Here is a 27,201-nt window from a genome sequence, read left to right as displayed (position 1 = left end):
TTAGTTAAAAGGAGCAACATAACAACAGCTCCTATACACCAGTTCAGTGTGCTGCATATAACTATAGTTTTCTTTACTTAATTAGGTTTAAGCGACAAAAATCAGCTGTTTGTGAATTTTTGTAAAGAGTGAAAAGTGAGCATAGCATGAGAGCTAGGTGTTGAGTTATTGAGCTGGACTAAATGAAACATGGATGCAGAGATAACTTTGATTGAAATATGAATAATGTCATATCAAAATGTATGTAGAGCAGTCTTAATAATTGATAACTCACATGCTCACAAGGACGATGCTTCGCCTAAACAGTAAGTACAGTTGAAGCTGGTGAGAATAACATTAGATGTGGCGGTATTAAATCACGGAAGTACTGGACAAATTTAAATTTAAATGGTAATGAGTAATAAATTGCAGTGATAAAATGATGTTGCATATGCAGTATCTCTCTATTTTGAGTGCAAGATTCTAAACCAGGAAGATAGAGAGGCGCCTTGCTTGCAAAAATGAAAATATTTATTACAGTGGATGTGCAGCAATGACCAAATGCACAGGGAAGAAAAATATCCCTCATTCAGAACACTGCATGAGATTGAGGTCCCGAATCTCATTGACACACCTGTCGGCATATATAACCACTTTTTTTCTTCTGCTTTGTGTTCTCTTATCAACAGACGTACCGATAAATATTTTCAGTTTTGCAACAAGGGTGCTTCTAATATTCTTAATGTTAATTCTCTGCATTATTTTTGAAGCTCTATTTCCCAGTGAATTTAATGTGGACACCCAGACGTGCAGCCAGGTACAGTATCTCATGGTTCTGTTGAACGTCTGTGGCATATGCATGCTGCAGAGGTGTTCTTTTTAATCTTGAATCCCTGCGGGGGTGATAAATACCATTTGACAGGACATAAATGTCAAACTCAAACTCAAAGCAACTGGGACTTGCCACTGGTCTTAGGAAAATGGTGAGAATTCACTTGAAATGTTCCTGTGCTATTGTTCTCACAGAGTGCCGATGATTTTATTGCTGTTTACTGTTATTGTACTGTGCCCGTTAAACCTCAGGACTGTGCATTAAAAAGCTGGGACTATTACCGGACAGGCTCCGCATTGGTAAATAACAGAAGAAAACCCAGAAGAATTCAGTGCAGCCATACAGGCTTCATGCTGATTTGTTGATAAAGGGTTTGGTGGCATAACAAGAGCTGGTCTGTCTGAATGCTGTGAGGATACAAATGTGGGACAATACAGTAAGATAGAGCAGACGCATAAACACAGCTTTCAGTAACACAGCACCTCTGTGACCTAGCTACATGGTTCTTTTAATGAGTTTGTGTGTATATTGTGTTCTTCTTGAGCACGTCATACACCCATTCGAGGTTGGAGGGGGGGGATCCCCCAACAGCACGTATGCATGCAGTCTGTTGTTTATCATTGCTGGAGGAGATGTAGCCTTTAGCTTATTTAGTTACACACACTTAATTGCATTTGAAAAATATATACATAGCTAACTTTGCAAGACAGTTGGCTAGTAGCAGCTAAAGTTAGTAGCCATCCCTCAGTCCGGTTGTTTTGACTTCTTGCTCGCTAGCTAGTCCTGATTTGTGATTGATGGACCCAGGAAGAGCATTTGGAGAGAGTTAGAGATTCTTGATGAAGTACTGCAGATAGCCATTAAGGCAGGCATGATAATGCGACACATGGCTACTGCCCCGCCCCCCACATCAGTGTGTGTGGGCGTGGTTACAGGTCATGTGTACTTAGGCGACTGCGGATGATGGATCTTTCAAGGAGGCTGAGCACAGTCTCATCTGTACTCCTGCTGCTTCCTATGAGCTGTGTTTAAAATACAGCTATTACCATGCTGGCAGGTTCCTTTCATCTGTGGCTTTATTATCTCTGCTCTCTAAATTAATTAGCTTTATGGATACAGTGTTTTTATGTGAATTTATGCCCCTTAAACTTTTTAAGTGAAGCAGACAAAAGTTGGCTCTTTTTCAAGACAAGTGGCAGCAGTGAAGAAGAGAGTGTCATCTTCCACAACAGCACAAACCACTGACATGACAATCTCCAAATAAATATATTGTTTACTGTAATATAAAATGGGAGATTATTTAACTACATAAATGATATAGTGAAGTGATTTAGATTTTTGGCTTTAATGACGCTGCTTCATATACATTTTGAAGCTTAACTCCAAATAAGCGCTTACAATTATGAGCAAAGTATCATTGGCATATGTAGTTATTTTTTTATTATTTGTTCATGAAACAAAAGCTTAATTTTACAAATCATTACATTAGAAGTGACTAGCTGATTAATTGATTTGTTGCTCAAAAGAAAACTAATCAAACTATTTTGATAATCAAATGGTCCTTTCTCACTCATCATGTTAGTCGTCAAGTAGAAATGGCAAACATTCACCCGTTCCAGCTCCTTAAGCGTGACAGTTTGTTGCTTTTCTTTGTCTTTTATGATAATAAACTTCATATCGTTTGGTTTTGGACTGTGGTCAAACAAAAAAAAAGCAATTTCAACACCTCACCTTTGGCTCTGTGAAGTGGTGGTTTTCACTCTTCTGCAAGATTAAATAGACCAAGTGAATAAGTGAACTGAATTTGCCACTTAGTGTTTAGGCTACTGTGTGGAATTTAACTAGAAGCCAAGTGACAGTGTGTTGGGCTGCAATGATGGAAAGATGGATGCTATCGATGGATAGATAGATGGATAGGTAAGTGCAGATGCTGAGGTTATAATGCCTTTGTCTGGTCTTATTAATTATTGCAGTGGGGTTGGAGGAAGGACACAAAGCTTTCTCTCACTATTTCTGAGAGTTTCAATTAAGTGGTGAGGCAAGGAGGCACGAGAGCTGGCTGCTGGGTAATGAGTGTGGATCACTGAGGGGCCTGTGTGACAGGTGACAGGGCTGGTTAGAGGAGGCCGGATGCTGATGGTCAGGTCAGCTCTGTCTTACCGTGGCCTGCTGCTTCTCCGCTCTCTCATTTGCCTCATCCAGCTGCTTCTGCAAGGCCGCCTGGAGGGACTTCATCTCCTCCCTGTCAAGAGAGTGGAAAGTGAGAAACACTCCGTTAGCACATCCGCCTCACACTCTCAGCGGCCTCCATTGCTCGGCCACAGAATGGCTTTCTTAAATACACCACTGCAGAGGGCCGGTTTGCACTGAACATTATCTGCTCAAAGCTGTTTTCACTCCTTCATCTCAGGTTAACTTCTGCTGAAAAAAAAAAGAAGAAACCGGCAGTTTACATGTGTTGTCATCTGTTCTATTGGATTTAATCAAGTTCATGCTGTTTTCCGAGGAGTCAGACACATGTTGATAAATGTTGTGAGTGTACAAAAAGAAAGCTGATTATATTTAAATGCACTTAAGCGTAAAAGTTGATCTAATCACGAAGATCCTTGCATGAGTGAAATTTGTAATTATGCAAAGCAGCCTGTAAACGAATATGTTGAAAAAATACTGTGATTTCAGGTTTCACAAATTCAAGGTCCAGAGGCACACATTTAGTCATTTAACATCAAGATTTGGTTTTATCTTTCCATCGTGGGAATGAATGATGCCATAATACAAACATTAACACCTTATTGGCAATGCAGTTAGAGGGAATGGGGAGGTATTTGTTGAATGTTTGTAGCTAAATTGTGCTGTAAATGACTTTTCTTTAATTCGAACCTTGTTTACACACTCAAACATTCAAATTGAATGATATTTGCACATTTATTTCATATTTTTTCCTTTAAGCTTATAACATTTTTTGACAAGTTTATTTTGAATTCCGGTTTGAATTTAAAGGTTCAGCTACGGCCAGTTTTTCTCTAGATGTTCAGCTGTTATCCCGAAGATACACACACCAAGGCAAATATCATAAAGGTACTAGATTGTAAGGATATGGATAAAAAAAACAGTTTGTAGTATTCATTATGTTGTATTATGCAGTAGCCTATGAGCATTTGGAACTCTCCACACTGGTTTTATGCATGCTGTATGAAGACTGGTGCTGCATTGAATATGTGTTTAACATAAATGTTAATGCATTAAAATGCAATGGGTATTTCAGTGGTGTTTGATGCTCCTGTGCACAGATAACAGCAATGCACACTGAATTATGAATGAAGTGGGCAAGTGATGTGGGTCACTGGTTTCAAAAATGCTTGTAGAAATCACATCACAAGACATCTCAGTTAAATTAAAGGTAACAGTCTATTTACGGTTTCCAAGCACGGCTGTAAGTTTAAAAATATATGACGCGATCGTAACTGGCCAGTGGTGTAGTCAAGCAGCAAAGCTCAGTGTTTGTGTGGAAAGCATCGCGCTGCTCAACAGCCATATACTGTTGTATTTTATTAGCCAGTGGTCTTGTCTCCTGGCATCGGTTCAGCCTAGCAAACATTTTTCTTCACAGCGAACAGCCAACCACCACTGCTTCAGCATTTCATTCATGATACCACCTCCTGCATCCAAGACTTGGAAACATTTTGTACGAACAGGATCAAAACGGCCCAAACCGAAAGAAAGAGCACGGTAAATGTGAGATTGAAGTACTCTGAAGGAGTACAGCAGGTTAAATCACAGCTGAATTAAATGTTACTATTTTGAAGCCTTAAAATGGGGGGTTTTATACCGTCGCACCAGGTCTGTTGGTAAACATTTTGGTTGCATTACAGTTTGTAGCAAATTTATTTTTCAGAAAGCAATCAAATCGCTGTTAAGAGTTGTCAAAAATAAATGACTTGCAATGAATCACCTGTCTGCATCCGCCAGGATGGAGTCGTGTGGTAATCACACTTGGCAGACATGGAACTGCAAAGGTGGATTAATAACACTTTGGGAAAATTGCAGCTCACAAACGCTAGCTAGGCGACATGGAGCCAAGCTGCTGCTTTATGGTTTTTAGCCTGATGACATGTGAGAGCTGCCATGGACTGGTGATAGGCTATTGATTGGCTATCAGGATACTGCACACAGGAGGCTGGACTTCAATTAGGCTGACTTTTCAGAGAGCATGAAGGCCACAAATGACTCCTAATCATTAAAAGTCTCATTACACACAACGTTAATCAGACAATCCTAACTGGTAATGCATTTTGTGTAAACACTTTTACAGATCGCTTGCAAAAAGATAAAGTACTAAATCATAGATGCTTGACATGCTCTTTCACCAAAAGGAGACAGGCACATTATCTTCTTATATACACAAGAAGGCTTCAGGAATGGATTATGTATTATCCACCTGATTCAGTGTACAAGCCAGCTGACAAACACCATGCTTTACTTAAAGGCCCAGAAAGATTATTTTCTCAATCAGCTTCTTGCTGTAAATGATGAGATCTCCAATATGAACAGTCTTTTCTGCCAAAGGTACAACAGTTTTAGTCAGTTCACATTTGAGCTTTCTGTTTTTCTGTCTCTCTGTGCTCTTCTCACTGGTTTGAAGTGGGCGAGACTCCATTGGATAAAGGTAATGTCACTTACATGCGTTCACCAATCAGGATCTAGCAACATTTGTGTCAGAAAGGAGCATCCTGGAAAGGCTCAGTCATTCACAAGCAAGGATGGAGCAAAGTTCACCACTTTGTGAACACATGATTGCATGAAGGATGCTACTACATGGGCTCAGGAACACTTTATCTGTAAACACAGTTTGTAAATGATTGCTTTCTGTTTCTATTTATTTTTAATCGGGGTTGTATTTCAAGTTGATTTCTGAGAAATTGTGTTTTGCCATTGCCGATTGCTCAAAATATTGCAGCACCCATGAGCTCTGGCCACCGTTGCTATGGTGAAGAAGACAGTCAGAGCACAAATTCAAGTCTTTGTTGTTGAGTTGGTGAATATAACACAGTGCCAAACTGAATTCCTCCAAAACTAACTCTGATTTAAGCAGCAGATTGTATTGTCAGTATTCTAAACACTCTAATCTTTAGCTTCCAGCTGTGTGCAGTGCATGTAACAGAATTTTAAGCTCCGCGATTGGATGTTTCTTCAAGAAATGCACATTGGAAGTGGTAGTTAACATCTACCCCCAAGTTTTTATGTATTCAGGCTTTTACCTTTGCCTTTTTATTAAAGAGCCAGACATGTCCGAAACAGTTGTTAATCTTTTGTACTGATGATTTCACCGGCAGAGTTTCATGCCCATCCGAGCTGGAAAAGATCTCCATCTCTGAGTCATTATGGCACAAATGAATGGGAACTCTGGATCCAGAGGTGCCCAAAAATAACTTTCACAGGCTTTAATATGTATTAATTATAATGTAATGCTTACATAACACACAATTAATGGTGACGTTCAGAAAACATCACATGCCTCAGATTTGACTAATTCATCAGCCATTACTGATGCTTATTATTAATTGCTGCCCCACTGTTGGTACATTTCTAAGTCAATCATGATGCCTCACTTTACCTCTGTTTGTGGCTGAGCTCCAGAATCCTCTGCACATCCTTCTTGGCCACTGAGTCATCATTTTTCAGAGACTAAAAGAGAACAGAAGACACTGTTATTTCAGGAAAGACACAGTTTTGCATTTTACATGACAAACTCCAACATGAGAATTATTTCAAAGCACTCACAACAGACAGGGGAAAGCAAACATGCTGCATATGCTTTTCCTTGAACTGCATAGTAAATGTTTCAAAATGTACCCAGGTTTTCAAGGTTGCAAGTTGCTTCAAGCAACAGTCAAAAGCTTCAGCGTTAACTCTGCGAGTCGTGGAACGAAATGCAGAATACTGTAATGAACTGTCAAAAAACAGAATCCGAAAATAATTGAGGTGAATATTTAAAAATGATGCAGCAGATGTAAAATTAGTTGATGCCCCAAAGAATTATGTAGCCTATAACAAACTGGTGATCAGTGTCTTCTAAAAACCCTAACGAGGGTTCGGGCAGGTGCACAGATTGGGTTCTGCTGGTGCCTAAGCATCTGCCTGATGGGTAATTATGGATTAGTCAGGTCGCTGATTGCCCTACAAGCCCTCCAAGATATTTTTTTATTTGTTATGAGCCGAACAGAAATTTCCATACTTCTAAGAAAATGAAGACGCAAAGGGAGAGATGGCTTCTTTTTAAATTGTGCTAGAAGGTAATATCAGATGCAATTAACACAACATTTCCATAAACCCTGTTTGCTCCTGTCACAGAGGAGATTTTCTCTTCCTCCACAGTAATTTCCTTCAGTTCAAGCACATTTATGTTGAAGAGTAAGAACAGTGAAAGGAGCCCACCACAGCTATTGACAATAGAGAATGTATATTCACATCAGACAAGCTGACGTGCAGCTGAAACTGTGCATTTACAAAAATAAGGCAGCTTAGAATTGTATATCAGTATCACAATTACATCAGGTCCTGCATTCTCGCTCTGGTGATATTCAGTGATTTGTATCATCTTGTCATTGAGCCTCAACTCAAATGGCCACTTTTATACTCCCCGCTGCATCATTGTCCACAAAAAAGGAAGATAAAAGCTCAGGCCACATTTTTACAAGCCTTGTTATGTCATCTGAAAACAGGCTTACTGTTGCAAAAGTTTTACAGTTATGCACTTCCAGTTTAAAGTTTGGATGCCAGAAATCATCAAACACACCTTCTGGCCATTTTCCAAAGAAGACTATAGAACGGCAGATAGAGTCACGCATTCAATAAGCCACCAGAGAGCTGTGAGCTTCCATTCATTACAGCGCCTTCAAATTCAAGTTGTAGTTGAAGCGTGGTTGAAATAAATAATCCATCACACTTATCAGCACACAATCTTTTATTTTTATCCTTTTTCTGTTTGTTTGTTTTTAGTTACATGATTTTAGCTTTTTGATTAAATGACAGTCTCTTGCTGCTCTTCACTTCCTCGTGGGTTCAAGTGCTTAAAAGAAATTCAACATGAAAGATATGAAATGTATTCATGAATCGAGAATCAAGAGGTGGCGAGCAACGAAGTCTGGAGTACAGTTTTGAGATACTGGAGATTTTTTACCCCTCCACTCTACCTCAATCACTTTGTGCCATAAAGCAGCTCATTTCATTTCACACCAAACTTGGCCCAGTGTTACGCATTGTAAAATGCAGCATGGAGGCTTCTGTCGTTATATGAATGTCTTCAAGTGAATATGGCGGTAATTTACACATCCTACATTTTCATGTCAAACTAAATGAACATCCAGTTCACTGGATGACATAAGTGACTGTCCTTCACATATATCACTGGGCTATTATTGTGCAATTGTTTTCGTCTTGAAAAAAAAAAAAAGTAGTATACCAGGAGCTGCTGCAAAGGATCACTGAGAAGCTTGTAAGTGATGGGTCTATAATCCTTTATATGCACACATCCCCTCAGGCTATATGATTATGACATTGAATTTAAACAACTCAACATCTACTTTTGACTTACATGCAAATGTCACATGAGGTTATTTTTCAAAGTACAATCCAAACTGTTGCCAGAGCCCACGGTTAGGCAAAAGAACTCCTATTCTTGTACAGACTGCTTCACAAGATCTCACTTGGGAGCTGCTGCCAAGAATAATTTCCCCATCACACAAAGCTTAATTATGAGGGTTGCTGACCTCCACCTATGGGTAACTCGTTAAAACTATAAACACTTGCTCCATCAAATCTGTCCAGAAATACTAAATGCTCCTCCCTGCTGACTTGATTCGCTTTTAAAAGTTGATGATTTTTATGTAGATGATGTTTTCCCCCTGAAGAATAGATTTATTCCACAGCACACTGTTCCAAATCCAGCCCAACCTCTGCCCTGACCAGTGTGCTGGCGCAGGGCCCAGGGCGAAGATAGATGCCAACCTAGCTCGCCTGGAGTGAATAGACATCAAAGCCTGCCCCGGGGATGGTGATAGCCGGACTACGTGAGCTTTTTCCAAGCGCATGGGACATCAGCGCAAACACACACAAATGCAGGAAAAGTATGCATATCAATTGCTTGATTATTGATTTTCCGACTATTCTATTGGCCCACAAAAGTTGCCTGAAGCCTAAAAACATCAACACCCTGCAAAGAGGAAATCATCACTCAGAGCGCAGCTTTGGGAGCGCTGCACAGAAAACACAGGGCATCTGGCACCCAGGGTCGAAATGTCCAAGAGGGAGGCATGTTTTGCAGGATCGTTGCTGCAAACACAAATGCGACCGAAAAATACTAAATGATTAAAATATCTGAATGTATGATTCAGTTTCTGTTTATTTCTTGTCATTGCCAAGAGCTGTAATGAAGTTGACCTAAAGTGACTGGTGGGAAGTGATGTGCAGTATGTGGCACTGAGATAATTGTGTTTTGTGAAATGCTCATAGAATTATAATACCTACAGTATAATAAGGTACATTTCTTGATAAAATGTCAGAGATCAGTATTACGTGAAACTATCAGACACCTTCCAATACAGCAGAAATAGGAATCGTCATTATCATTCACCTAAAGTTGTCTGATGGACCCATTTTTATTCCTCTCTGCAGAATCACTGTCGCTGTAGGATTTAGGTGTCTTTGTTTTCAGGCCACATTTAATTGGGGCAAAAACCTTAAAAACTTTCCATATGCGTGTGAAGAGGAGTTTGTGTGTACAAGCAGGTCTTCAAATGACAATATGTAGTCTGGTTTGAAAAGAGCCATTACATTCTTTCAGCATTAATTAATGAGGAATACAATCCAAGAAACAATTTATTACAATCTGCGATTCATTTTTGTAGCTCAGGCCATCGGTTATGATAACACTCCAAGGTGACATACCGACCGAGAGGTCAAACAGGGCAAGAAACACGAGTGGTCAGATAATCTTACTGCATGTAAACAAGCTGTGACAGTGGATTTAACACTTTTTATAGCTGTGAAACTGAATGTGAGTGGACCCATAGTGGCAGTAATTATACTTCACCACCAGGTAAACCGTGAGTGCTCACAACTGTGGGTCATAGATCAAAGCTGAACCAAATTATTGGTCTGAAAACTGTGATGGATGTCTGCAATGAACCGTTTGGGATGCAATTTTGGCAGAAGCCTTTGGTTTTTCTTCCAAATACAACTAACCTGGAAGTTTCTTTTTAACCGGCATGGTCGGATTTGTTGCCCCATTAGACCTATTTTTGGTGTTCCCAGATGTTCTCAATTACTGTGGTGAGTAAAGTGTTATCATAACTGATAACACAGAGGGCTGAAGCTTTGAAAATACAACCCAAGCTGTAACAAGCTGTTGTTTTCCTTTAAGAAGAGTATTAATGATTCCAGTTAAAGGGCTTTGAAGATTGGTTGGAGCAGCGTTAAAATCTTTGTGGCTTGCTGGTCGTGTCAGTCTTTCCTACCTCATCTTTCTTCTCCTTCTCTGATGCTCTTTGTATCTGCTGTTTCCATTAGTGTTAAAAAAGAGTTTGCTCACTGCTAATTGATCTGCTTTTCCATCTCTGCATGACTTATTCAGAAGCTGTTTCCAGTAACATGTCACATACATAACAATGGGTTGGCCCTCCAAATTGAAAAACATTTGCGCATTAATATTTAATAACGGCGAGTTGTTGAACAGCAGATTGATTGAAAAATAAGTGAGGAGAGTCATGGGTTTCCCAGCCATCAGATAATGGCTGAGAGTAGAGGCTGGGAAATTACCTCCGGCCCAGAACTCACGGCCAACTAAGCCTCCTAACATCGCTGCATCTCTCACAAAGAAACAGTAAAATTCCAACCTGAAGGTTGCCTTTTATGCTGTCCAGCTCCTTTGATGTCTTGGAGAGCTGGTGCAGGATGCTGCTTCGTTCACTGAAGACTTCCTTTAGCTTCTTTTCAAGCCCATCGTAGCCTTGTCTGTTGAGAGAATGAGAGTGAGATTTCACTTTTAAATGTGTGCCACTGGCTGAGAGAATTCACTCTTTATTGGCACCCTTGGGAGAAAGAGGTGTTTTAAACTGGATTAAAAGCACCATCGTTAAAGCTAAAGGGTAGAGCAATAGGGGAGAAAACTAATATCTACTCAGCACAGTCCCTGGATGAATAAAAGAGAAGGAAAAACCTTCTATTCCTTTCAATCAACCAATTTAGTGAAGGCTCATCTTACAGAGATAGGTCTTTTGACCAGAGGTATGCCCCTGCATCCATTTAAATATTCATGTAGTCCATCCAATTATTAAGAGAAAAATTCTACAGGGCATATTTGTCAAATCCTGTTTTTCTCTGGACTCCTTTTGAGTTGCACTGCAGAGGCATTCTTGTCATTTCTTACGGAGCTTCCAGAGAGGCAAATATTACTTCACAGCATGTTTGTATGAACTATACATATGTTTGGAAAGGTTTGCTGATGAGCTGCAATCTCTAAAAACTGCATCTAAATTCAAAGCTAAGGTGAAAAGTCTTCCTGTTTTCCTCTGTCTCTCTCTCTCTCTCCCTCCCTGTATGTGTGTTAAACTTGTATAAGTGTTGTTTTTCTATGTTTTGTTATACCACTGTGTTGCATATGTTTGACGTTTATACAGTATGTCTCATTTTAAATGTAAAGCACATTGAGCTTCTTTGTAATGAAATGTGCTCTTTATATAATGCTGCCTTGCCTATAGCCATTGTAAAGATTTTCTGTTCTGTTTTCTTTTCTGTTTCAGACATAGTCTAATCCCCACTGAGTGATGTACTGAAGAAGTACTATCTTAATACTTTCATGAAAGAAAGCTGATCAGATAAAAAAAAAAAAAAAAAAGTAGCTCAAGACTGGAGACTAAGTCATCTCACCCAAAGAATCACGTTATTCATTGAGGATTTTTTCTTTAGGGTCATCCAGACATCCGAAGCTGCATTCAAAAACCTGAATAGAAGCTTTGAATGTTTAAAAAAAAATAAAGAAAGGGAGAAAAACATTGGTTCCACTGACACTAATCAACATGACCAGAAATAAATAGTTATGAGTTACCATATGGTCGGTTTCACTGCCTGACACAAATATAAAAACTAAAAATTCTAATTTTCCTTTAACGTCCTTGTTTGCTGACTCAAGGACAGCACCAGCTCTTCTGGGAGGTGTTAAAAATCAAGAAAATCTGAATGTGGTCATCCTGCTAATAAAAGAACCTGAGTCTTCGAATTGTAATTGTTTATAATAGCACAAAAGACCCCATCCACCGCTCTCTCAGGGAGCCAGCGAGGAAAAAGACGAGGCCATAACGTAATCTTATTTAAAGAACTGGAATCAAGTTGTATAAGGGGGAGAGTTGCTTTTCTTATGCCAAGAGAAGGTGCGTGGATCAGGTTTTTGGGTAAAACGGCCTTGCTGCACTCTGTAATCCTCACTGGCCCCTATTTTACTTTGGCCATTGCTTTGCAACAAGGCTAATGCAGTGGAAAACTGATTTAACAACAAAATTGTACTCAGGGATTGACAAAATACACCTGAAGAGTTGCAAAGAGAATAAACCAATTTCACTCTTCAACAGGCACCATCCTATTATATGTGAATTAATTTGAAAATGATGTATTGAGGTTAATAATATACACATTATGGCTGCAGACTATGACTAAAACAAGCTGTGGTAGATTCAAATTCAAGATTAAAAGTGAAATTAGCTATAGACCGGTAAAGTAAGATAGGTGGGTAACAATAAACAGAGTTTTCTTGAATCATTTACATGAATCCTCGACAAAGGTCGTCCAGTCCTGACAATGTAAGCTGGTGCTTAAGTGTTCTTCAATTCAATGGTGACTCGTTTTTTTTTTTTTATATTCATCCACGAGTGACACCTTTATCCTTAACCAACCGCTTTAAGTGATTAAACATTTTACTCCTGTTTTAGTTGTCACAGGTGGATATTGGCCAGAAATAATTGCAATGAAATATGTTTCATTTAAGAAGATTTGCATAAACTTTCTGTATAAACATTGTAGCAGATACTTCAATTCAATAAGTTTTTGGCCCAAAAGGAAATTTGGGCAGCATGCCTCTCTCAAATCTTATTTGTGCTTGCAAATTAGCAGTATATACATGTAATTTTTAGGACACAGATCAAGAGGCAAACCCAATCGAAGTTTGGAATCTTGGTTGTGAATGAAGACATAATCACAAATTCAGCTAACACCAACACAGCTCATTAAAGAGATATTTATTTTCCCCCCCACAACAAAATTCAAGAGATCAAAAGAATTATCTCTGCTTACTTCCTTATGTAGTCACAAACTCCAAATGACGGCAACAGCTTCAAGAAAAGCATATGCACTCGATATGGCTGGATAATTATTTGCTAAATACTTGCTGATAATCACAAAATCTCTCACTTCTGCCCCTGTTAACATGCATCACTTTAATTAGGAGAATCTGATCCCTCACTCCCGCTACTGTAGATCAAAAAAAGGAGAAAACTGAAATGCCCATTGATGGAGCCGAGTGCTGGCACATTATTCTGATTCCATGGCTTCATTTCAGCACTGGGCCCTCTTCCAAAAACCCTGCACACCCCATGTCACAGATCCCAGCAGCAGATCTTACACAATAACACATAAATCACTAATAGAAAAGCAACACCTGGTAAATAAATAAATAACACGGCATACTGATTCCCACACATGACTTGCCACCATATGGCATTGGCGGGAAATTTATTGCAGGTTCATGCAACGGGGGAAGATGGGGTGAGAGATTCCTCCCTGTCTGCCATATTATTCATTACCCAATGGAATAGGCCCTTGGGTATCTGTGAAATGAGTAAGACCCATAATTTGAGACCCACTGACACAGAAACATGTATATCACAAGGTTCTTAGATAAAGCTTGGACTTTTTTCTTGCCAATCCACTATAAAGTGCTCATTACAACAAACAAATGGTAACAGCTGCATGATTGCACCATGACCTCCTAAGAGTCCAGTGTTCAAGCAGCCTCCTCCCAAACAAAGATCCCCCTTTTTCAAGACAGAGAAGTGTGATAATGAGGAGCAGAATGCCTGACAAAAAGGCTTATGATCAGAGATGGCACCACCAGGCACACGGCCATAAAGCACTGCGATGAGATAATGAAATCTTTCATTTCAGACATCTGCAGTTTAAAAAAAAAAAATCAGTCCCTGGCTGTCTTCATGGAACTCATCAAACTCCAGAGACCGAGGGGGAGGCATCATTTATTGGATCCGATTATTGAGGACAAATATTTCTTCACCCTTGGAGTCACAGCAGGTCTCGGAGTTATATGAGGGTGACCCTGCGGTGTGAAACAGAACTGTTGAGGCTAAAGGAAATGCCACTTAACACTACAGTCAACACCCAAGCAATGGCTCAATAAAGGAAGCCAAGGCCTCACAGAGAGAGCTGCAGGAGCTCATGGTCCATTGTTGACAAAGACTAGACTGTAAATATTGTTGCAGTGTACATATAGTAAGACATAAGTGCAGCTTTTCTGGACAGCCTCATGACACATATGCAACTACTACATGTTCTCATACACTTTCTATTTAAACATAATGTTGCCCACATCAATGCTTGTTTGTATTTGCAAGTCCTGGAACCTTTAATGAACTCTTTGACAGAAAGGCAATGTGGAAAAAAAAAGATTAAGACATAGGTCATTAACACACTGTAAGTCAGACTATTCTGTTTGGGCAGGTTTCATTGTGTGCCCATACATTTTTGTCACATTGACTGCATCACATTAACCAAAGCGTTTCTTAAAATAGCGTATTTCCTCAAATAGTGACTGTGGCCTTTATTTACATTAAATGCAGAAGGTACCAGGCCTTTATTTGAAGCAGGCTTGTATTTGAGGCAGACCTTTATTTATTGATGTTGATTAATTCTATTATTTGGTCCTACTTTAGTGTGAAGCCTCGTTTTCATCTCCTGTTTGCCCTGTAGAAGTTACTGCATTATGCTGCAAACAAACTCTACTCTTCCTTTGTCATTTTCAAATCAAAAGCCCTGTAGTGTTTCAGTGCACAAAAAACCTTTCATTTCTTAACAAGGCTTTCATTCTGATTTATTAAATTACAGCAATGGGAAATATACAGTAGGCTTAGTTGGCATACACAAAATATGGCAGTCACTGGGAGTTTATCCAGCCTTGTTTCTTCCCGGGCCTCTATTAGAGATCTGGCTTTTATTTTTCTACTGGTTTTTATTTTAGGAAATATGGTAAAACTGTAAAATGCAGAAAGGCATACAATGTAACAATAACAACCCCGTAGCTATCATTAGAGGCTTGAAGTTAAAGGTTTATGAGAAATGTTAAAAAAGGGTTATTGTTAATGTTCTCTGGATTCAGTTTTAAGTCATTTCTGCATGATGGTACTTTCTTTCTGCATACATGCATCTCAACGCTCAAGAATGATCATGTGATGTGCCCCACTGTAAGCTGGCTACGTTGGTATATCTACATCCTTTTCTCATTTTTATTTATTTATTTGTTATACTTTTTATTTGCTGTTTAAGAGTGGGTGGAGCTGGAGAATCATTCCCCTGCCTCTGTTTGGTTGACACTAAAAAGTAAAAAGAAAAAAAAAAAAAGAGTTGATAGCAATCACAAGAAGATGGCTCCACATTTCTCATATTACAAGGACATTGTGGATCATCCACCATCTTCTGCTTAGCAATTACCTGCAGTAAAATAATCATAGAGGAGCTCGGTGTGTAAGCAGGTTGAGTAATCTGATGTCTCCCCTCCCCAACACGAGTGCTTGCTGCTATTTTCGGAAAATTTGCAGGAGACAGTCGGCGGTTCAGACAAGGACAAATTAAAGGATTCCCCTGGGCTCAGTGTCTTCGGAGGCCTCTCCACTACCAGACCTGTTATTTTAATACCCACCCACAGCTGAAATCTGAGCACCATCAATCATTCATTTCCCATGTCAACTATACACATAATCCAATGACTGTAATAAATACACAGGCGAGAATCTGTCATTTTTACATGACTGCATGTTCCAACCTGAGTGGGACACTGCCCTTCTCGCTTTTGTCGTATTTGGCTTTGAGGGTTTAATACTGAAACGTCTGTAATCCATAAAAACAAACAATTTTACAAAATATAAAACTAAATTGGCTCTTTTGGCAAAATAAGACTTGTGGCTGTCATGTCTGCAGCTTTCTTTAAATTTCCTTTTCTTTTTGAAGCAGCCACCTCATTGCTCAGTGTCTGCCATGGCTTTGTCAGAGGCAATTTGTGTAACCCTATCACATGTTTAATAACTTATTTAGTCCAGATAATACTTGCAACTGGACAGAGTAAGTTCAGGGCAAACAAACTCTGTTTCTGCTTGAAGTTTACTCCCAAAATGCCACTGGGATGCCTTGCAGCCTTTCTCTACCCCCCGGGGGGTTATATGCTGTCCCCCGCATCCTGGCTTGTCAGGTTATGTAGCAGAGTCACCAAATACAGCACACAGGGACAGAGAAGATTATGGCCTGTCAAAATTAAACCACACTTAAAAACAAACTGTGCAAGACTTGCGGCAACATGTTGTCCCATTATTCTACTTTTCTTTCTCTGTATAAACAGTGGGGTGGGTCATTCTGGAGAAAGATTGTTGATACTGGCATCTCTCCTCCTTCACAACGCAATGACAAGTTAGCATGCTGGCTTTACCATCCCTCTTGCTCCCCTCCTCCTCCCCATGTCCCGTGCACAAGCATTAACACAATCGGTTGTTGACTGGCTGGAATAGTGTTGTGTAGCTCGGTCCGAGCCACTTTGAATTTCAAATTGGGTGAATGTGAAGAATCTTCCCCCAGAATGATTCAATATTACCTTTATGTGGCAGCAGAATGCTAGCCAACATTGGTTTGGGGCTTCCGTTTGAACTGTAACATAAAGACGTTCACATGTAGTGAAAGTACAGATTGTGTCTGTATTTATCAACGGGTCCAATGATGATTATCTTGGTCTTGGAAATGAAAATACATTGCAAACAGTGAGTGTAGTACCAGCGTTACACATGCTAATGCGCCATGCCATGTCGCTGATTGTAGGATCAAAGTTAAATATTCAATATTTCACAAAGCAACAGCCACAGAAACCAACAGCTACTGAGCATAAAGGCCTTTATTTGCCGTCATGCAGATTATAGGCAGACAGCGGTTTATGTGGTATTTCCAATTTCAGGCTGGATTAATTACGCCATTAGGAGGGGGCAAATAAATAGTTTTAATAAGGGGGACTGCCCAAGGCCTGTCAGTGAATTAATATATTCCTCTAGCAGAGCATGACCACCATCCAACATCTGTAACAAAAGTCAGTCATGTTTACCAACTGGTGTATAAACATCGCAGACGGCAGGGAATATTAATTGCGCGCATGTCGGGGGATGTCTGGCATTAAATCTTATTTAATTGTTTAGCAGGGGGATGTGATGAAACAACTAATGACGAGAAAGCCAATTTTCCTTTGTCAACAAAGGTCAAAGTAATGCACAACATATCCATGTCTATATCATTTTGTACTGCAGGTAATGTGGGATTTTGCCTTTTGGTCTTCGTTTGGATGCCAGTGTTGTTGCCATAAAGTCAATGATTATCTCTCTTTTATCTTGTATTTTATCTTACTGAGTGTAGACTACATCAAAGATGTATTTTTTTTTTCTTGTTGTGCCCAAAGCTCCCCCAAACTTCTAAAACTCTCTCCCATCTTGCAGTTGCTAAGTTTTTCTGAAGACATGAGGGTATTTATGGACGCTGGTGGGCACTATAATAAAATAAGACTGTGTTTGTAAGGGAACTTATTTATTTTCTTTTCATGTTACTGACTGCATGCTTTGCAATGATTATGAGTAACTGTGTTTTGACGAGCACACTCACACTATGGGATGCCCTCCTATTATTGCTGTATCATAGTGGCAAACAATGTTTTCAGCATGCAGCTGATTCTGCAGTGGTTGACGATTATTTTCTCTCTTCAGCTCTACTATTAAAAGGTGCTGAAAATAATCTTTTAACTTTGCAGTTCACTGAGCAAATGATTCTATGAAGTGTTAAGTCAAAAAAAGTTGTTAATTGAAGAATGGTCTCTTGATAAAGCTAAGCAGCAAAATAATAAAATGTTTGAATTAAAACGTCAATCTGATCATATAACTCAAAAGAATGATTTGAAAAAAGTACCATCTGACAATGAGAGCCTGGATTCATCTGTTACTAAATAATGAAGTGCAAAGCAATTTGCATTTATGTATTTTATCATTTAGATAGATGAAGTTAGTGTAAACCAATTTTACACATGAGCAAGGAATGCAGATATTCTGCATCTTTAACGCTTTCTTGAATTATGAGATTTAAATTGGAAGCATGTTGGAAAGTAATGAATTTACTGTCTTCAGATGTGTGTGTGTGTGTGTGTGTTAAGATCACAGGAGAGAATTCTGACCTGTGATTAATCATGTGAACTGTCCAGCAAACATTTTAAATGATTTTCTTATCGCTCCTTTCAGGCTGTTTTTGAGGAGTTGCTAAAAAATTACAGTGCTAGTGAATTGCGGTATGAAAATGATATTCCTCCGTTTTCACATCCTTGAAAAGTGAGTCCTTCTAATTTGTTCATCACTTAAGTTATGTAATTTCCCACCAAGGGAGGTTTAAGGCATTGAAATAGAAATACTTTGCATATTAGATGAATAATTCAATGATTACTTGCAGGCATTTTCATGCATAAGTAGATGCCAATTACTTTCCCTCGACATTTAACACTCTATCATTCTGCACTAGGAAACAATACTGTTTCACGACAGATATGTACTTATAGCAGAGAGAATTGCAATCCTCACAAAAGAAATACAAATGAGACAAAGCACAGAAGAGAAATGTGAAACTTAAGCCGGTAAAAAAATAACAAAGCAAAAACATCCACTGACAGATGCAGTACAACGCTAATATGATGCTTATTCTTAATTGAAAAACAAATGAATTCCATTTCATTTAATATGAAAAAAACAAACTAATGACATAAAATGATAATAAATAAGATAACTTCTCTCTTTGTCTCTTGCTCAGTTTACCTTCAGTTATACGTAAAGAGGAAAGTAAATCCTGAGTGTATTTCTATTTTCTGCCTCAGTTGAGCTCATCAGACGATCCACCCTGCTGTCTCCGTCGTCGTGTACAATCCAAATCATTTTCACAGTGACATGAAACCCGCTCAATCAAACTACGAGCATTCCTGGAAAAAGCTGCATTTGATTTAAAACGAACCAGGTCAAAGCCAAACCCCTCTTTTGTAGCTAATTATATATTCATGCAGTGTTTGTTCTCTACACATTCCTCCTGTATTTTACATAATACGTACATTTGGCATCAGAGAGATGCTGACATTTGGTTTCTGCGTCTTTCTTCAGCTTGATGCATGATGTTGATGTGACTCATTCTCTTGTCTTATGGCAGAATCTCTCATCTAGGGACCTATATCACACAAATTACGGCTTAAGAAGCATCCCAGGAACCTCTTATGGTTGCCAGCTTCAATTAAATCTGGGATTTGAGTGTATCTAATGCAATTCCGCCCATCCTGGCTTTTCAAAGCTGTGCAACACTGTGTTTCCCGCTTCAGTAATTGTTGTGCTATAATCAAGCTGGATTGAGCTTGGACTTTTTTGTTTACTCTGAAAGGCACATTCTGCCAGACATCAATGCTTAGTGCTATTGCGAACGATAAAGCGCTCCCTTTTGTGTGGGAGAGCCTCACCTTTTCCCTCAGAGACATTTTATGACAACATCTAATCCAGCTTTGTTGCCAGTGTTTGCCAGAGAATGCTACAAGAAGTAAGTTGTTTCACACCAGAGGCAACGTCCTCAGGACATTAACACTACAACTTCTTCGCTGCTGAATGTTCGTGTCTTAATTTGTTAGAGCAACAGCAGACTGTGACAAACGTGCCCAGCATGGGAGTTCAAAGCAACCCCCACAAACCTGGCCAATACATGATGTAGCATACTTATTATATGTGAACTTAAATATGGTACAGTGTGTTTTTCAAGAGTCCCCTGAAATAACACCATAACTAACATTGTATGTATTAGTTTAGCCACCCACTCATGAAGAGTGTGAGACATGATTTACTGATATGAGTAAAGCGCTATGTAAAGTTGGACTTACACTGAACGATTTGAGCCTGTTTTTGACCTGATTTTTGCACGACTCATTTTATAGTCGGGCCAAATTTCAGCTTTGTCGGGCGTTGTTTGCCCTTCGGGGGGAGCGAGGATCGACCAACTTCTCCCGACCAGCCGTTGGGCATTGGGATGAATTGGTCGGCCGTTTTCAGGCTCTAGCACAGTTGAAGCAGAGCCACGAGTTCATTCTCCAAGATCGCTGCCTTGTTTCCCCACTGTGCCTATGTGAAGCGGCAAACGGAGCATCTGAAAGCGCCATGGCAACACGACACGTCGTGTGGACACAAAATAAGGAGGCCAGGCTGGTCTATCTGGAGCAGCAGCATACATGCCTGTTTGGTGCACAGAATTGCACAGATTATCAAGGCAGCACGTTTCTGCCTTGATAGCATGCTAGCAAACAAACTTCAGACCCAGTCGCCTCTGACTCAAAAAAGGACCTTTGTAACAAATCTTTATTGACAATTGTCAATAGCCAGAATGGGTTCGACAGACTGTGCAGTGTGAGCACTCAGGTTGTGCCTTGATGATCGGACGTACAGTGCGAGCTCATAAATTGTGAACTTTGGCTTTACAACGCAGACAATTTACTCGTACAGTAGGAGCTGGAATGAAAGAACAACACTTCAGAAAATGCCCAACTTAAGGTAGTTTCCATATCATGCATTGGGTAATGACATGTGAAATACAGTCTTTCAAAATAATGATTTCTTTCACGAAGGTAGAATATCATTAAAGGACACTTAAAACATCTTAAACTGAAAATCTTCAGCTGTTGGTAAATATGCCCCCCGAGGGCATTGTTTAGCAAATGTGGTAAGTGCTTAATGGAGGATCTCAGTCACAGGATGACACAAAGCACTTTGTGAAATACCTCTGTGTGTGATCACACCTCATGTGAACAACACAGAGCGACTGTGTCCAGCTGGTCAATATGAATTTTAAGCCAACTTCGGCACGAGAGCACACACTGGGTAAAAAGTCTGTCCAGCAGGCCGTTATCAAACTACATCCACGTGTCTGACCTGCATTGCACAGGTGTGATTTACCTCACACATCCCTACCAGACTGTAAATGACTGGGAGCTGTTTGTTTTTTTCACATTTCCCATCTCGTTAACAGAGTAGTTATTAGATGACAGTTTAACAGTTGCCTCACGAATAACATATGAGGCAATTGAGTCGTGTGATGGAGCACCTTTGCTTATTTCCCTTGAAGCTTGATATTATGATTTTGTCAATTGGCCTCTGTGGGTTTCAGAGGCTGTGTTCGTCAGCTGATACAACCGCTAATGTTAGCTGCATGGCAGGTAGGCATGACGCACATCAATGCTACTGGCTACTGAAAAAGCCAATTAATCAATATATGTGACAAGTCTCCGCTAGCTAGTGGCTTTTTACTCACGCTTTAAGACTCAGGTATGCATTTATTACATTTTAAAAGTGTAGCAGAACTAAAGCAATGTTCATACTGAATGTGGCGCTCATCGAGCGGGAGCTTTGTGGCTGTGTGTCTTGACCCCCCCCCCCCCATCTGACCAGCGGCTAAGGAGTTGAGAACTGGCAACAAGCAGGCAGATGCATCTGATTCACATCAAGGGCAATCAGTGAAGCCTCTCCCCAACTTCCAAGTGTCACTCAGGGAAAACACAAGAGGACGAGTTAAGCCAGGCGGAGGGGAGGGAGGAGGGGGGAGCGTGAGGTGGAGAATTTGGAATTGGATGACGGATGTGACTTGATTACTGGTTAACTACCCTGCTGGTGCACCACTCCGATCTGGATGAGAAACCCACTGGCGGCCGGATTATCAATTTGGAGTAGGCAAGACTCTATTTGAATCTATTGTTTCATTCCAGGCAGGCTGACAGTTACAGGGCTCCTGTCTTTGACTGCGAGCCGGAGTCGGCTTTCTGGCTCTCACTTGCCTCAGTGATTTGCCACCTCACCAACTCTTTAATAAGATCTCCTATCAAGCTTTTCATCAAATGTATTAGTGTTCTGTTGGTATATAGAAACACCTGCACCTGCCACAATAGTCAGGTTCTCACGCAAACCCGCTGGCCACAGGTCAGGACTGACATGATGCAATAAAGCAAAGTCGAACATGCCGACAGAAGTCTTTTCTCACCTCTGCTAACTTACCATGCTAGCTGAAAAGAATGAAATGACTGACAAGAGGAGATTTTGATCAGCTTGAAACTGACAAATTCAGAGCGGTGTGGACTCCATTTTGGCTCAGTGTATTCTCTGAACCATGGCGTACAGTCTGTCATGTAAAGATCTGATATATTTTCTGCTACAGCTGGGCCAACTAAAATAGGATTTTTTTTTTTTTTTTTTCCTGACTGGGATGGCAGAAAGCTCAGCAAGATCATTAAAGATCCAAAAGGTATATAGAGTATTTTAAACAACATTTTTGAAGCAGTTAAACGTTTGGATGGAGGAGAATAGTTCACAGATCTGCTCAATTGTGATGACTGATTATTAACTTCCAGGATTTCAAGTGTTGCTCATTTTTAACTTTGCATAGAGCCTCCTACACCCAGATTTCAGATGTTTCAAAAATAGACCAAAGGTAGAGACCGTCCTGCCCAAGATTAATGACAGCAATGTCCCAATGTAACAGTTGTAACGACATTTTTCGATCATTTTATTTAAACACTGACAGGCACAACATTGCACTGTAATTTCCGCCTCTATAAAACTGTGGGATTGCTAGCAGAAAGTAGACTGCATGCCATGGATGCTAGTTTTTTGTTCCATTGTGGAAGTGGCAGTATATAGTGCATAGATTTCACACTCAAAGTTCAGAGACTGAAATATAAAGGCAGGCAGTAAATGAAGTGCATTATATAGTAAATGGAGAGCGGTTTCAGGCATGACCCAAGTCTGAGAAAACAACTCCTCGTGCCACCAGGGCTATCTGAGTTTGAGCTTAAAGACTACGCATTTTAACGGAGGGCCTGCATAACAAATCAGAGCCTTTGGAGGCTGGAAGACAAGCGCATTTACCGGGGGGGTGGATGCTCTTTCAAGTTATATTGTGGGATTTGTTGGATCCTATTTTCTTGTTGGAGATAAGCCAGTAATATGGACTAAAAGTCAGGCCATCTCTGCCTCTGCTGCCTCAATTTTGGCCACTCTGTTTCAAACCTGTGTCTGTGAATCACATCTTTGCAGAGATATTCAGAGAAAACATATAAATACATATTTATAGCCACCTTTTAAAGAAAACAGCAGGTATTATATATGTACGTAAAATACTGAGTTGTTATTTTTTAGACATATCTCCCAGTTCAACCACACATATTTTGCTGTACAGAGTTGGGATGGAGCCATGGTCTCAAAACACCCACATGCATACCACCCTGGATGGGATTTGTGCTTACCATTATAAAAAAAAAAAAACACTTATGTTAGAATAAAATTTTGTAACATCACGTCCTTCCCAGAAGCCTACCTAAAGTACTACTGCAAGTTGTGCATTTTTATTCCTCCTCTCTTACAAATCTTACTAAATGTACATTTTTTTACGCTCAGGAAAGCACTACTTTCTCTGGTGGATATTTCTTTGGGTATATTGTCTCTGATGTAGTTGCTAGTTTTCTACAAATCATCCTCAGGCAAAGAACCAACCTACACACAAGTTGCAGGACTGTGATTTTTTACACTTACAAGCTGCAAGCAGCTTTTTGTCTCACCTCAACAGCAGATTTGACATTGCTTTAGCGGGTAATTGAGTGCTCTGAGTTTACAGGCGTTTCACAGAGGACACTCATTTATTGATGTTTTATAATCCATCAAACCTTTGAATTTAATTCAACAGTTATTAACATAAAACTGCATTTTTTAGATACTCTTGATTAGGGAACACATTATACTGCTTTAGTCAGTCCGGGACTAATAAACAGCAAGTGTAGAAGATGGCGTCAGTTTTAAGATGATCTTTAAACACAATGAAATGGAAATCAGTGGCAAGAAGTTTATAACATTAAAACAGATTATACTAGATTTTTATTTGCACAGATTACAATTTGAATACCAATATATGTGGTATAATACTAATGCTTCAATATATAATGAATGGGAACAAGTGTAAGGAAGCAATCAAGACAAGACAAGGACTAGCAACTGCTGCAGGGTCAGTACATTAAACACAGCACAAAATGTGCAAACATAGATTGGGAGGTTGATCAGATATTTGCCTGCAGGAAATAATCAATTTTCCATGGGAGTCCGTGTTTACCCATTGATCACACTCACAATGAGACAGAGAAACCTCATCTAACAACTGCTTTTTCAGCCTAATAACAAGTCTAAAATGGCTCTCGGCTTCTCAGCTGAACCATATCTGGTATATAATAATTATGCTATAAGCTGTGTCAGAAGATGAAGCGGATTTCAGGTGATTGCGAGGATGATGACAGGTTTCTGAACATTTGAAGTGTGTCTTTAATGCACAGCTGCGTGCTTGTGCTTTGCAGCGACTCAGATGTGACACCTGTTAACACCAAAGGATTGGATATCAAAGTGTTGCTGTAAATAAGAGAAAATGCATTGACTCAGTCACCACAGTCAGACGAGCTTTTACCAGCAGAGCACCCATGTCCTCAGCCTTTAAAGTGAAGCAGGAGAGTTCAGTGTTTTTCTACGCTGTTGGCAAGAAATAAAGCACTAAGGCCCGGCTTGTAAACCAATGCAATCACCGTTAAATATCAACATACATTATCATGACAAAAGCAAAAATAATTTGTCCAATTTGTATGACTCTCATACAATCTAATTTGTAATGAAGCAACGTCATGTTCACAACACAATAAAAAAAAAGAAAAGTGGTCCCTTCAGATGTGCGTGACTGTTATACTGCCTGTTGGTGATTACGCACACACAGTGTTTCTCTTAAACAGGGCTCTTGGGAGTCTGCACAATTTGAGGAGTCTCATTAAAGTGCTGACCAGGACGAGGCTCTGTCTCATGAGTGAGATGACAGACGGCAGCACGCTGATAGAGGCATTCAGGTCTATGGGATAACCTTGATTCAAGCACGTAAACAACAGCCACAGATCACCCCCACCTTCGACAAATGCAATTTTCTAGGAACCAGACCCATCAGTCATGCGGGTGAAATCAGGCTATTGTAATACAAACACACAAACATTACCGATTCTGCCTTTTAATCAAAGCCATAGTCATCAGAATTCCATCAAAAGTGGCAAACTGGCAGCAGAATAAGACGCATTAAATGTGTTGATATATTACATGAAAGAGGCAAAGATTCTCCACTTGATCTCCATGGATTTCATATCAAATTTATAATTACACTTATTAGCATATTAAGTATAAAATTCATCTCTAATCTGCAGGTCATTTGCAGAGCTTTTCATGAACTATGCCACATTACGCTGCATTGAAACTGAAATTATCTGTCATGCCTACAAATACCACCAATTTGAAAAAAAAGACTGAAATGAACCAAGGTTAATAGAGGTCTTCACCCCCAGACGATAAGAACGAATATGGCCTTGATCAAGAGTGACAGGAAAACCATTGAAAATATGATTTTATTCCAGCTCTGCTTAGATAATTATCCAGTTACCATATTTGATACGTTCATTTATAAGACACCCCTGTCATTGCCCTGTCCAATAGCCACTCGCAGTGAGAGCTGTTATTTACAATAACATGAGTGTAGAAGAAAATTGGACTTTTCAAAATTGATTATTTTACCTGCATACACAGCAGGAATAAGAAGAATGCACCACCGCATGGCTGACCATCCTTCAGCTATCTTCATTTTAGGACAAGCTCCAACCAGCATATCATAGAGCTACTTTATATTATCTTTCAATGACATCCAGGAAAATGGAATTTGGAGAATTAAATGGAACCCAATATTTTCGCTAAAGATATACAGGCGATGTAGGTCGACAGCTCATTTGAGGAGTGAATAAAAATCCGGTGTTAAGGTTAAGCTTAGGTTATGTGAATCTCTATTTTCCTCTCCTCATACTGTTGGTTTGAAGTTCTTACTCACCAACATTTAATGAAATACTACAAAGGTGCACCTTTGTGTAAAGCTGCTTTTTTCAGTCAGAAACAGTAATGATGCATAACTTTGAGAAACAAATCCAGTGGTTGCTTTCAGGCACTCATGTTCAGGTATTCTCTTCAGCACACGCACATTTCTCGCTGCCTTTGCATTGGCGTAACTCAGCCCCTACTTATTGTGCTTTTTCATTGAAACCGTCAATCAACTGTGGTACCTGGCATCTCAAGCTCTGCCATCTGTTAACAGGCTTAATGTGCTGGATTCTCTTTCAGCTTGACCCTGTCTCAAAACACATTTCTGCATTGAAAAAGCATCCATCTCTTCGTGTTGTACTCTGCTGGCTCAGTATCTTTAAAGCTGCAGTGGAAGTTTTCTCAAATTGCTTGTCTGAAGAATAAACTACTACTTGATTATTTTTTTGTTGGGGGAAGCCACTTTGCCCTAAGGCATGGGACAGTTTGAAATGAGTTCATCATTCATTTCTCAAATCTCCTGCAAGAGCCCTACTCGTCCATGAATATTAATAGCATAAAAAAAATAGTCATATCTTGCAGCTAAACGCTAATGAAAATGCAATTTTAGTGGCCATTTGCATAACACTGAGGTAGGATATGGGCATCATGTGCTGTCTTTAACTGGGCATGAAATAGGATTATACAGACTTATTTCTAAATGGAAAGATTATGGTCACACTTATTTGCTGGATTAGATTTAACAGTATAAACCCACACATTGCATATGATTATTTGAGGTGTTCACTCGCTGACAGATATTAAACTCCATGTTAACTTCCTGCTTTCAGACTTTTACTTCACTAAACCCTTCATATTTTAACTGCATATTGTACTTCAGGATTACACTTCAACAGTGCCCTGTGTTTTTTTTTCCTTGTAAACATGCGTTGTGTGTATCCTTAACTGCTAATAAACATGTCGGGTGCATTTTATCTTGAATGTATTTGCTGTGTTTACCGGCTGCCAGTCTTCTTCTTTCATGAGCTTCCTGACTCATTGCTACATTTCAAGGTGCATTTCATCTACCAACTATCAATCAGTGGAACGGCATGAATGTGTAATGTG

At 39.6% G+C, this 27,201-nt stretch overlaps 1 protein-coding gene across 1 annotated transcript in view; it reads right to left on the bottom strand.

Moving 5' to 3' along the window:
• The window catches only part of luzp2 (leucine zipper protein 2), a 141,533-nt gene that overhangs the window by 58,332 nt on the left and 56,000 nt on the right, over positions 1-27,201 (bottom strand). Inside the window, exons 2-4 of the mRNA XM_041942812.1 lie at positions 10,705-10,822; positions 6,426-6,496; positions 2,972-3,053 (exon numbers count right to left, since the gene is read on the bottom strand). Coding sequence (XP_041798746.1) covers positions 2,972-3,053; positions 6,426-6,496; positions 10,705-10,822 — 271 coding nt within the window. The remainder of the gene's footprint in view (positions 1-2,971; positions 3,054-6,425; positions 6,497-10,704; positions 10,823-27,201) is intronic.

This window comes from Chelmon rostratus, chromosome 1, assembly GCF_017976325.1.
Source record: "Chelmon rostratus isolate fCheRos1 chromosome 1, fCheRos1.pri, whole genome shotgun sequence".
NCBI lineage: Eukaryota > Metazoa > Chordata > Actinopteri > Chaetodontiformes > Chaetodontidae > Chelmon > Chelmon rostratus.
This window is presented reverse-complemented; position numbering and strand designations above follow the sequence as displayed.